Source organism: Ylistrum balloti, unplaced genomic scaffold (genome assembly GCF_031769215.1).
Source record: "Ylistrum balloti isolate Yb309-2 unplaced genomic scaffold, AGI_CSIRO_Ybal_v1 Utg371128, whole genome shotgun sequence".
In the NCBI taxonomy this organism is placed as follows: domain Eukaryota; kingdom Metazoa; phylum Mollusca; class Bivalvia; order Pectinida; family Pectinidae; genus Ylistrum; species Ylistrum balloti.
In genome coordinates, this window is record NW_026782619.1 from 63,001 (window position 1) to 76,309 (window position 13,309).

The 13,309-nt window shown below is 34.0% G+C and overlaps 1 protein-coding gene across 1 annotated transcript in view; it reads right to left on the bottom strand.

Annotated features, from left to right (window-relative positions):
• LOC132560889 (uncharacterized) overlaps positions 1 to 13,309 on the bottom strand; it is a 55,633-nt gene that overhangs the window by 20,073 nt on the left and 22,251 nt on the right. The window contains exons 2-8 of the mRNA XM_060225590.1: positions 11,259 to 11,294; positions 10,778 to 10,822; positions 8,193 to 8,377; positions 6,824 to 6,892; positions 4,602 to 4,643; positions 3,362 to 3,426; positions 2,333 to 2,431 (exon numbers count right to left, since the gene is read on the bottom strand). Of these exons, the coding sequence (XP_060081573.1) occupies positions 2,333 to 2,431; positions 3,362 to 3,426; positions 4,602 to 4,643; positions 6,824 to 6,892; positions 8,193 to 8,377; positions 10,778 to 10,822; positions 11,259 to 11,294 (541 nt within the window). The remainder of the gene's footprint in view (positions 1 to 2,332; positions 2,432 to 3,361; positions 3,427 to 4,601; positions 4,644 to 6,823; positions 6,893 to 8,192; positions 8,378 to 10,777; positions 10,823 to 11,258; positions 11,295 to 13,309) is intronic.

Consider the following 13,309-nt stretch of genomic DNA (forward strand, 5'->3'; position numbering starts at 1 on the left):
TACAAATACATCTTATCAAACGAAGTAACAGTATGTAAGATATCTTCATCACAATTATAGTTTTATGTAAGTATAATATTTCTCATGTATTGTTTTATCGTCATAATTCGCAATGGCTCTACTATATAATATCTTCAAAATATCACAATGCTGTGTTTGAGATTGTTCCCTAAAACAGAGTCGTCTTTTGACTAAGAAAGGTTAAGTGGAAAAAATACGTGATACCCATTTTGTTCAACGCGTCATCGTGGCTAGAAATATTATGTTTTAATATACAGATGTACCAAATCAACAAAGATGATGATAAAGAGCAAACAAAATGAATATCTTATCAGATTGAATCCGTGCAAGCTTATATCGATTTATTCATTTGTAATTTATAACACACACCGAGAAATCCTATAGAAAATTGTAGCCGTGAATGTAGATTTTTCACAACGAAACTTTTCAATTTTGTTTATATTTAACATAACGTGATACAGTACATTTTAGTCGCGTACTAACTAAGCTAAGTTTTTTTTTCATATTTTGTATACAAATAACAGGTATCAGGGTTGTTCAAATCCCAATGAATAACACTAATACTATATACACATATAACCCATTACCAAAAAATGAAAAAAGGTGCAATATTTGATAAGTGTTCGTACAGTCAATATATATATAATTCCTAAATACGTATATATATACACCAATAAAACAAAGTGCAGATATCTATATATCCGACTAAATAATGTTATACAGTGTGTAATACCTTTCTCGGAGTTACCTCCCCCTGACTTGGTTTCTAAATAAGTTACACTAATCTGTGGTATCCACGTGTTAAAGTCTTCCTCTGAAGAAAGTAAATCCAACACTTATATAAATAATGTATTATTCTATTTCTCCTCAGACGAACTATTTAAAACATCAGCAAATTGTTCCTGTAACGTTAATGGCGGCGTATGATTGTTAGGTAAAGCTAATTTAAGAAGCTGTCAATACAATAGATGCTAAAAGCATTTGCTAACTTGATCACAGCCTGTCTTACTAAATCATTGATACCATTGGTGATAATATAGAGTTAATATAATAAATGATATGTTTAAATCAAATCGGCATTGACTCTCCTTTAAAGTATATATAAACATGGACAAATTCAGCTCAGTATGGGATCAACCACTAAACATCTCTTCATGGTCCGATGTTTCTGATACTACTGACCCGACCTTAACACTCTATGCCCTGAAACTACTGAAAAATCTTTGATTTTCATTGTGTGATTTTTCACGCTATAACTATATTGTATACACTTGATTTGATGGATTAATAACAATCAAGATGTCCCTTAACACTGAATTCAACGTCAAGTTTTGAACAGTGAATTAATTCGTAGTCATATGAATTCGCGGATTAAGAGTATCCATCAACGAAAATAAATCACCGTGAAAATAAAACCTCGTGAAAATAAAAGCACATGAAAATGAATTATTTATAGTATTTACTGAATGCGTTGTATCAGATTTGAGATTTACATACATGTATGTTACAACGTACTGAATCTAGAAATTATTGAAATATTTCCATAAGGCTCAATAACTCTATAAAAATTGGGCTAATGAGTTATATAATTATAAATTGATCTGAACTGTTAAATGATATTGCTAAAATATTAATAATTAGCACATGACATAAACCTATTCAAAGGTTTGCTTGATATATTAGACTGATCTTTGTCAGAGTTGTCTCCCTTCCAAAACTATGATCAAGTCATTGACAGATTCCAACCAATATAGAAATATATACTTTATGAAATCACCACACACTTATATATAGAGGTACACACAGAAAATCACAGGTGCACACAGAAAATCTCAGATACACACAGAAAATCACAATCAAACCAGAGCGAGGTGAGATGTATATTTAATGTAGTAGTTTAATTAAAAACCGATAATTCCTTCATAACAAAGAGTCATGTATGGCTATACTTTCTTTATAAATAGAATTTGTTGTAACGACCGAAATGAAAATGAAGCCACAAAAACGATTTTATTGGATTTAGATAGTTTAAAAAATTAGAAATAATGAAAAAATTCAGGGACAAATTCAATATGAAGAAATTGTGTCCAATTGTGAAAATTTTGAATTTTGCCAAAAAAGAAAAAATCTAAAATAATAAGTATTAGTCTTTTCAAACAATTTCTAATCAAACAATAATACAGTCACAGAAATCAGCCTCAGAAAATCACTCCAGATGAGGCGAGAGAAGTGAAGAAATAGCTACCAGTGGCAATGCCCATATCTAGTGCAAGGTTGCGTGGCTTTTTTATCTTGTATGTCACCAACTTACTCTCCGGTACAGATTTAGGATTGATATCAGTTACTGTAGGTGACCAGTTCCCCCTGAGAGGAGGACTGGGGACTTTTTCTAGACCCATAATGGTCACATCTGTAATATAAGGTAGCTAAATATTTAGTTCCTGAACGATATCTATGAAGCAAGGGAAATAACTCTTCAACATTTCTATTCCAACATCAATAAGCATATTGTTCACTGCGAACTGAAAACAAGTAAAGCACGTCTGTAATAATGCTTGAAAATGTCAGTGCCTACACAACTAAATACAAACATGGCTTAGCTCTTATCGATTTCTACACGTCAAAACAAAATACTTCAAACTTAATTGGGTTAAATGGAATCAAAGTGTGACGAAGTTCCCCGCACTCATCTCTACATAGGTTAATAACTGTTTTTATTAACATAAGTCATTGACCTATCAATCTGACGAATATCTACATGTATACACATAATATTACATTGTGTGTGGCCCCTAGTACTTCCTCTAAAACATGTATTTTACTAGAAGTGTGTAAAACGAAGGCAATGTCTCGATATTCATACTACCTGATATACCCTTGAGTATTTACTTGTGATATAATCCCGTACTAAAACGTACATTGTATTACACTAGTATTGATAAATAATGTAGCCATTAAGACATGTGTTGGTGAGAATAGTGGAAAAATCCAAAATATTTATCTCAGCAATATTCTATATTAATTAAGTATCAAATGTAAGAAATGAGCAAACTAGCCAATATAACGATGACCTTAACTAGAAGGTTAAACAATAGAAATAGTGACCTATATAAAAAAACATAAACAATGACTTATATATAACGTGTCTGACCTATCACCTATCAACCTATATAACGGTGACCTATATATATTATGTATAACGAGTCTGACATATATAACAGTGATTTATATATAGCGCGTCTGACCTATATAACGATGACCTTTATAACGAGTCTAGTCTCTATAATGGTGACCTATATAACCAGTCTGACCTATATTTCTGATGAGCTATGTTACACACCTATTTTGGTATCCCCATCCTGAGAACTTGGTGACGTCGGTCGACCTTCTGTTCCGGATGTCTTCCTGTTTCAATAGAGATATATCAAACATCAATACAACAATACACATAATGATTTAAAGTAGGACAGTCTGTCTCCAAAATACATTCCATCAAAACTGGGTAAGCGTTATCTCTCTTCGTTTTCAAATAAATAAATAAATAAATAAATAAATAAATAAATAAATAAAAAGCGAACATATCCTTAAGCAATCTATACCAAAAGGGTCCGGCACGTACATATGCGCGACCTGCAAAAGAAGCTGTAAGATATATGACACCGTTTAACAATCATTACACAAACTTAAGTCTCGTTTAGCATGTCGAGATTGGCATTTTGTTAAAAAAAAAATAGAATAAAATTTTATGTTTCCGTCTTGCAAATGAGGCTTTCTTTATCAACAGTTCAACAATGAAGGAAACTATCATTCCCTATCTTTGTGTTGTTTGTTAGAAAACACGTGCAAATATAAACGGAGATAAACATGTCAACAAACTGATAAACAAAATTGAAACAATTATTTGTATTAGTCATTGTATAAGGAATATATATGTGTGTATCACACAACGTTAAGTCATATATGAGGATATAGGAATATTTACTGTCTGTAAAAGGAGGGTTAGATCTGGGATTTATTGGTATATACACCTATATACACTTAACTGTTGTTATGGACACCAGTGTTACCACTGCCAACGTATTCAGACAGTGTGCTAACTTCAATCGATATCGTTACGGTTATAAACACATCATTCTTTCATTTAAGAAAAAAAATATTATATACATTTTAAGAGCTTTATATTTTCATTATTGATCGTAAAAGATTACGCTGTTAATATTTCTTTTGATGATAAATGCATAATTTTTGGCATAAAATACAAAATTCCACATTACATGTACATATCACATGAACACACATACATACATTCGTAAATTACGAAAATCAGAAATGAAATAAGTGGTAACCATAGTAACGACGGCGTCCAGAGTGTGGTTTCGTGTATGGACAGACATGCAGTGATATTGATGAGGTCACAAGTCCATATGTTACGGATGATAACGTTAGGTTTCACAAAACATAGTGTCATAGACTCGGTATTTATATGTGAATAAAATGGACGAAATATTAAATTTCAACATAAAAAATAAGTGAATAAAAACTTGTTGAAAACGTCAGTACATTTATAAACTTGGACTTACACCTCGGTTACCGGCTGAATATCCACTTTCTCAGCAACGATTCTGTCAAATGAGCCAAAACCAGATACATAATGATACTTCAAAAGATAAGCTGCCTCACTGTTGTCTCGTTAAGACAAAAATCCTCCTACATCTACACGTACAATGAGATTCACTCTCTCTACTAAAGCTTTCTAACGGGAAAAATAACAACAGGTTATTTGTGTATGTTAAGGAATGTTCGTAAATCTGGGATTTGGTAAGTAACATACAGTGTATTACAAAATGAAATAAAAAAAATGTAGGTAAAAGATTTACCTCTACTGAGATGGAATGTAACTGATATTACAGATTTACCTATACCAGGTAAGACAATTGTTTATGTATACAATATATAACACACTTACCAGGTACATGTATAAGTTATCGTACAAGTATAGACAATGTGACAGATTTACCTACATGCATGTATGTAAAAATACCTGTTTACCAAGTTACGATGGCAGTACAGATACACACACTATTATATATGCACTTATCACGTGTCTGGGTGGTAAAACATTCGATATTAAACATAATTTTATAGATATACCGCTTGTTTTCAATACCATCTTACATGATGACGACAATATCAGGTAACAATTATTTAGAAAGTCTTACCAAGAGTTACTGCCCTTATTTTCTCCAATAGGAATACCAGAAACGACGATACACAGCACAATCCAAGTAAAATATTAATAATGATTTGATCCTGTTGTTATTGATTATTAAAAAGACGGAGTGGTATAACTCGACAAATCGTCACCACACTTCTATGTAAAGAAAACTAATATTAAAGTACAAACTAGAAATATGATCAAAGGACACGGTTGTTGGTTAATGAAACATAACATCAGGTATAAGGTGGATTTTAAAACGTCACAAAGTAATTAAATGGTTTAGACAGAAGTTTTGTATCTGTCGTTCATTAAAGGAGAAACAGGATATATCATTCTCCAGATCAATAACCGTGAAAAATATTAGTGTTAGAAATTCGTTATACACTGTTAACTTCTTAAATTAAATGTTAAATCTATATAAACATACACCATTGAAATTGTATACCGCTAACATGTATATATTTTAATATCTACAAATGTAATCTATATATTTCCCAGGCTGTAGTCATGAACATCACCTTCTAGAGACAATTCACTTTGTATGGACAGTTCATATTGTAGTGACAATTTATATTGTAATGACAATTCACGTTATAGGGACAATTCACAATGTAGGAACAATTCACAATGTAGGGACAATACACTATTTAGGGACAATTCATATTATGGAGACAAGGCACAACGTCGGGACAAGTCCTTTGCAGGGACATTAATACAGGTGTCTTTAATTTATTATGACATTACAAGACCTTAATTGTGTCACTAAATATTCGTCAATTCATATTTTGATAAAAAAATATCACTATTAGTTATGGTATCTTAAGTTACCATATAATGAAGTAATGCATCTTATTGTGCGTAATGTTTTATTTATAGACCGAATGATGACTTTGTCTCAGTTTAATTGTCTAATTATAAGTTTCATAATCATAGAAGGATGTAAAAGCTGTAGGATGCAGTTTAATTCATTGCTTGGCTCTACCATATTTAATTTTATATCTAAATGTGCTAATTACAGGCGGTATACCATAATGGTGAGCTTATAGTCCCCAGGGTTTGACATAACACTCATGGCACGTTTTAGTTCATTAGATTAGTGACACGGTGAAGATTTTACGTATATAATGTGTCTTCCTCAAATAAGATACATGAATATTAAGAATTTATTAAACAATAGTGCACGTTAGCTTTGGAATTTGTTTCTGGAACCTCAGAAGAATAAAACAGCTGCAGTATTGTGCAAAATATAAAATTCAAGACTGACGTCAAACTGATAATCAGGAATTTAAGGATACTAACAACAAATCATACAGAATGGAATACATATATATATATATATATATATACATTGATATTTTTACAAAGACGAGTGTTAAGTAATTGAATTGTTAAGTACAGTCAGGTAATCACAGCACGTCTATGTGTAAACATACACAAACGGAAATAAAAGTGATTTGTAACGTTAACTAGACATTGTTATGAATAACGGGGAGGTTAGATTGTCTATATATAGATATATATTGTTAGGTGTTGAGTTACACGTGCACGCGGAACGTTCCACACCGGAATATGGGCATCACTTACTCTTCGCCCTCAACCGGAACTTCGATTCTCCTGAAGTCCACGTCATCAAAACTGTGTTCCTCTGTACCACTGTTAGAACCAATCATATTCATGATTATATTTCAATAGTGTTTACCGGACTAGTTGTAGTTTCGTTCCGTACAATCCACGATGGAAACCTTATATTGAAAAAACAATACTTTCTGACCATGGATATGTCCATGTAAGCATTTTCCCCAACAGTTTCCATGGAGGGAGAAGTGCGCTGATGGCGTCTCGAGATCGTTTATTCCGTCGCTGATTCGGTGTTGCGAAACATATCATTAATTTCAATCTTCAGTCACCTATTACATAGATATTTTGACCAACGGTCAGTTCAAAGTGGACAGAGAAAAGAGGCCCCGACAATTGTATTTAAAGTCAAAATAATGTTTACTTTTACTTAAAGTGAATGGCATACTAACTAAAAGGCACCTAAAGGGAATTAAAAACGTAACCAGTGTTGACATATAATGGAATGAAATTGAATAATTGGTTTGGATTTAACACTATTTTCTGTTAGATCTGTCAAGATCGGTCTCGCTAGCTAGATGTGTTTCGGTAGTAAACACAGATTAAGTACGAATCGTCCACACACCGACTTGTGAAAACATTATACAAAATACACAGGTCGCTAGGGGTGGCACTAGCGAGTCCGAACAATCTGAATGTGTATCAGTATATGGGCAGATACTGCGTAACAAACAATGGCAAATCTATTACTATTTGTTTATTTGATTGTTTTTTTTTTCTATTTGTAAGTGTGAACTAGTGTCAAAATAATGAAAATAACAAAGGATACTTAGAATATATTCGCAGAATGTTTTAGTTACAAGCACAGTAAAAAAGACAAAAAAATGTAAAATAATGGGGAAAAAACGATTAATCACGAAGTACAGCTCACCCGACCCGACGTTTAGATCTGCTGCCTAACTTTCGCTTCGGCGATAAACGTCGATGTGACGCAGAATGTTGGTCAGTAGGTTGTGTATACCTAGTAGTGACCAACTGGTGTGCCAGTTTGCCTGCTGTTTTGGGTCTAAATTCGTTTAAGATTAAAATTTCAGTCAGGAACTAGACTTTAGGAAAATGTGAGATGATGAATGCGTATGATTGACTTGACATATTAAGATTCCAGCTGCAAATGCATGCGTATTTGACACTCCAACAGTACGGATATGTACCAAACTAACTTTGAAATAAACGTTTTTGTTTTGTGCTATAACATCGGCCGAATAAACCAAATATACTAATAAATCAAATTAATGAATCGGTAGTCGTTTTTTTCTGTCTGGTTTGTAAAATCCATCATGAAGGTACTTTGACGTAAATGAAAATACATCACTCTCACCTGGTAGTTTCACTGTGTTTCCGGTGCTGTCTGAGCATATCGCCATCGATCGACTTCCGGATATAGTCAAAATCGTCATAGTCCTCATCAAACTGACGCGTCGGCGTCGGTGACCGTAACTCACGTGCATGGAGTTGCACTTGTTGCACAATGTTACAGAACTTGGGCTGTCGTCCCCTGAAAATCTGCAAGAGATCGTCAGAACCTTACAGTAACTCATAACATAAAGTTATTCCATCTGCCACGTGACCAAAAGAAACATAAATAAAATCCGGATCAAGAGCAAAATAATCGAAAATGTAAAAAAATAAAGTTGTTATGTGATAGTGTATTTTTGTATATATATGGAGATATTAGTATATTAGAGAAACATTCAGAAATACTCTACAAACTTAGAGGAAAATAATAATAATAATAATAATAATAATAATAATAATAATAATAATAATAATAAAATCTTTGAGAAAGTCATCAAATACCGAAGAATACAAAAATAAATATTTTGATCAAAACTAGGTCAAACTAGGTCAAAATAGGTGTCGTAATGTTGAAGTCTTTTTTCACTAAAGGATTAAGAAATGGTCGCAAAACACTGTCATACCGCAAAAGCAAACACTCAAGACAGTGTAGAAAGACGCTGTAGATATGTATAGTATTAAGCCGGTAGATAGACACTGCAGAAAGTTGTTGAGGCAAGTCGATAGACGCTGAGAATATCTCAAGACAGAGGAGAAAGACGCTGCAGAATATCTCAAGACAGTGAGAATAGACGCTGTAGAATATCTCAAGACAGAGGAGAAAGAGGCTGTAGACATTAAGGACAGACGCTGTAGAATATATCAAGACACTGAGGACTGACGCTGTAGAATATCTCAAGACAGTGAGGACAGACGCTGTAGAATATCTCAAGACAGTGTGGACAGACGCTGTAGAATATCTCAAGACAGAGGAGAAAGACGCTGCAGAATATCTCAAGATAGTGAGGACAGCCGCTGTAGAATATTTCAAGACAGTGAGGACAGCCGCTGTAGAATATTTCAAGATAGTGAGGACAGACGCTGTAGAATATCTCAAGATAGTGAGGACAGCCGCTGTAGAATATTTCAAGACAGTGAGGAAAGCCGCTGTTGAATATATCAAGACCCTACATAAGTATAAATAAGACAAATAGGATACAGAGAAGAGTCACACAGAGAAGACACGGGGAGGTCAAGTAGACAGCTGGAAAGGCACGGTTATAAACATCATGTTTATAAACAGACAAACGATCCAAATAGGTTCCATTAAAATGCATTTCAACACTCCAGACACTTGATCTAGACTTTCTGAAGTGTTTTCAAAAAAGGAGATCGTAGTGGTGCATTTGTTTCATTCAGTTTTGTAATTGGACCTACTCTCTAAATTCTGAAAACTGATCTTTTACGATCACTCATTTCTCCGTTTGATAATATGATCTTACTTTTGACTTCGGTAAAAGTATTCCGCGGAACACAAAAGCATCAAGAAAAAAACACATAGAGCGGTTATTAAGTTTTCAGAGGCTGAAGTATTGAAGACGGCTATTTATTACATAGGTATTTTTTTCCCCGATTGATGTAAAATCCATACCATCACCATTAAAATGTAAACACGTAGACCGCTTAATGTTGTCTGAAAAAGGACAAGTACATTTTAATTCGACAACCACCAACAAGGTCCTGACCAAACATAATCTACTGAAAACGAGATCAATGAGTTCCAAAACCAATTCATAAAAAAGTGTCTACATAAACTGGGAAATCGATTAACGAATGTATGTGAAACTCTATACTTCCCCATTCTAATGATTAAATTTTTAATGAATGAAAAAAATCACTTGTCGCGCATTGGACGTATCAGGGAACAAGTAAACAGTAAACATGAAAACAAGCTGGATTTAGTTTCAAATCGGTGTTACATATCGGCTCTCTAAATACCGTATATTGATCAGAGCGATTTCAATTTCTTTTTTTTATTGACAAAGGACATAGTATAAATATACATATAACAACACATGTCCTCGCGATTTTGATTTCAATATTTCTTGTAAACTTAAAAATCGAACTTGTTTGATTAAAGTCGTCCGGAACGAAACGGTGATATTTCTCCCATCCAAGACAGGATCACGGCCATTTCGCACGTACGGACTTAACCTGTCCACAACCGATGGCAGGTGCTAACCGGAAGAACGGACAGCTTACATTTGACTTGTAAAAATTAAGTGTTCTTCAGCTTTTGATAATATCGATGTGTTATTTTGTTGACCTGCGTCCGTCACCATGTTCGTTCGTGCAAACAAAATCCGGAACAAATCAACAGAAAAATGGGACAGAACAAAGATAACTACACATACCCTAACACGACGGTGAGACAAAATCTCAACATCCGGGTAAGATGCCACATACTGAAATGTCCAGAAAGAGGCTTAATACAAAGCTTGGCATTTCAAAATCTTATCCAATGGGTTAAGCGGGAAACAGTTTATACTAGGCAAGAACCGTAAGCCAAGGGATACTATAAGCACAGACTCGTAAAATTTCTACACGTGCAGGAACTTGTATACATACGCTTGAAGTACTCAGTGACGTGTTTCCGTGCACGCGACCGTACAACTGTAACAAAGTAACCAAAAACCAACTCTCCACAAATCCACACAGGAAACTGTTTTAGCTTTAGCTCTTATGATATTGGGCTTGAAGATATAATTTTAAACGTTCATCTATATACACGATGTATCAACATAGGATTTATAGATAGAATGTGAATATACGAGATTAAGTAATATAAGTATGGCATTAAGAATTATAGTGTATAATTATCGTATAAACATATGTACGGTTTATACATGATATTAATATATGATAGTATATGAACACATGTTAAGACAATATAAGTGTCTGATATTTACATATGTAGAATATATATATGGTATTGATATATGACATGACATGAACATAAGTACAGTCTATGTATGTATGATATTTAGATATGGGAATGAATGTGACCGTTGTTTTATCGTCAATACTATCACAAATTTCAGATACTTACGTAGTGCGACCTCGGCAAGTTTTTCAGTTCCTTTCTCTGTAAAATAAGTAAAATAAATAAATAAATTTCATATAAAAAAAAATATTGTCATTATTATCATTTTTTGCGACAATTTTTTTTTCAAATCTTCGGTTTATACAGTTATTTTAGGATAAAAAATCCTTCAACTAACTCCTAGTTTATAGCTTCTGAAAAAAAGACTCATTACCTGTACTTGAGATCGAACAAAAAGTGTGAAATTCCAGCCATTGTATCATTTAACATTGTGTTAAATATCACATCTGTGAAAATGTGATTGAAAAGGACGAAACCTTTTCATTTCACTCATTACGTCATTATTTCACCATCTCTGACGTCACGATGAGTATCAGTTTACATTAATAATTGTGAGCACATTTCCAGTCGAATAATTACGTTTAAAATAACGAGTTGTTTGCCTTGTGGTTTCTATTGAGTGATAATGCATCTAAAAATGAATGTCGGGATATTAATCGTTACCAGATCTTGACATAATCCGGAAACCAGTCAATAACCAGTCATAATTTAGATTTTACGTTACAACAGGATTGATAATTGACACAAACAGACCAAATTACCTATCTAGGGATACGTGTAAACAGTAACTTTAATGCTTTAATAAACAACGTTTAAACGTGTTTCACGGAAAATAACCGAACTGTTTCAAGTATATTCTGTATAAACTTTACTGTATATAAAAAAACAGTGAAGATATGCGATCCTTTTTTATTTTTGAGAGGAGCAAAATCGAACAAAAGTGTAACGTTTTGTTCAGCTTTTATATAAAACAAACTTTTAGGAAAAATTGTTCAGAGAGAATTAACATCACTATTTTATAGCGAGTACAGATTCGGATGATTATTTTTTAAATGACCGAGAAAGTATTCGCGGTAGCCCCTAACTACATATACGATATGGGGGTTATAAACAGGTGAAAATTGTGTCATATCTTATCCAAGTTAGACATCTGAACTTCTAAACAGCTAAATCAAGACAGAATGTTACATTATGAATATGGCACACAAAGGCAGCTCTGGATATAAAACCACAGATGTAGAAAAATTGGAAATCTAAAGCAATTTATAAGCAAATATTGTGAATTTAAATGCATGTTTAGGAGCTTATAAATCAAAACAAGGAATCACACCTGACGATACCCCTGACGAACACCTCTGTCAATATTTCTCTGTCAGTACGTAATAAAGAATAACACAGGATACCCCTGACAAACTCCTCTGTCAATATCTCTCTGTCAGTACGTAATAAAGAGTCACACAGGATACCCCTGACGACTACCCAAACACCTCTGTCAATATCTCTCTGTCAGTACGTAATAAAGAATAACACAGGATACCCCTGACGACTACCCAAACCCCTCTGTCAATATCTCTCTGTCAGTACGTAATAAAGAATAACACAGGATACCCCTGACAACTACCAAAACCCCTCTGTCAATATCTCTCTGTCAGTACGTAATAAAGAGTCCCACAGGATACCCCTGACGACTACCCAAACCCCTCTGTCAATATCTCTCTGTCAGTACAAAACAAGGAATCACACAGGATACCCCTGACGACTACCCAAACCCCTCTGTCAATATCTCTCTGTCTATACAAAATAAAGAGTCCCACAGGATACCCCTGACGACTACCCAAACCCCTCTGTCAATATCTCTCTGTCAGTACAAAACAAGGAATAACACAGGATACCCCTGACGACTACCCAAACCCCTCTGTCAATATCTCTCTGTCTGTACAAAATAAAGAGTCAAACAGGATACCCCTGACGACTACCCAAACCCCTCTGTCGATATCTCTCTGTCAGTACGTAATAAAGAGTCACATATGATACCCCTGACGACTACCCAAACACCTCTGTCAATATCTCTCTGTCAGTACGTAATAAAGAGTCAAACAGGATACCCCTGACGACTACCCAAACACCTCTGTCGATATCTCTCTGTCAGTACGTAATAAAGAGTCACACAGGATACCCCTGACGACTACCCAAACCCCTCTGTCGATATCTCTCTG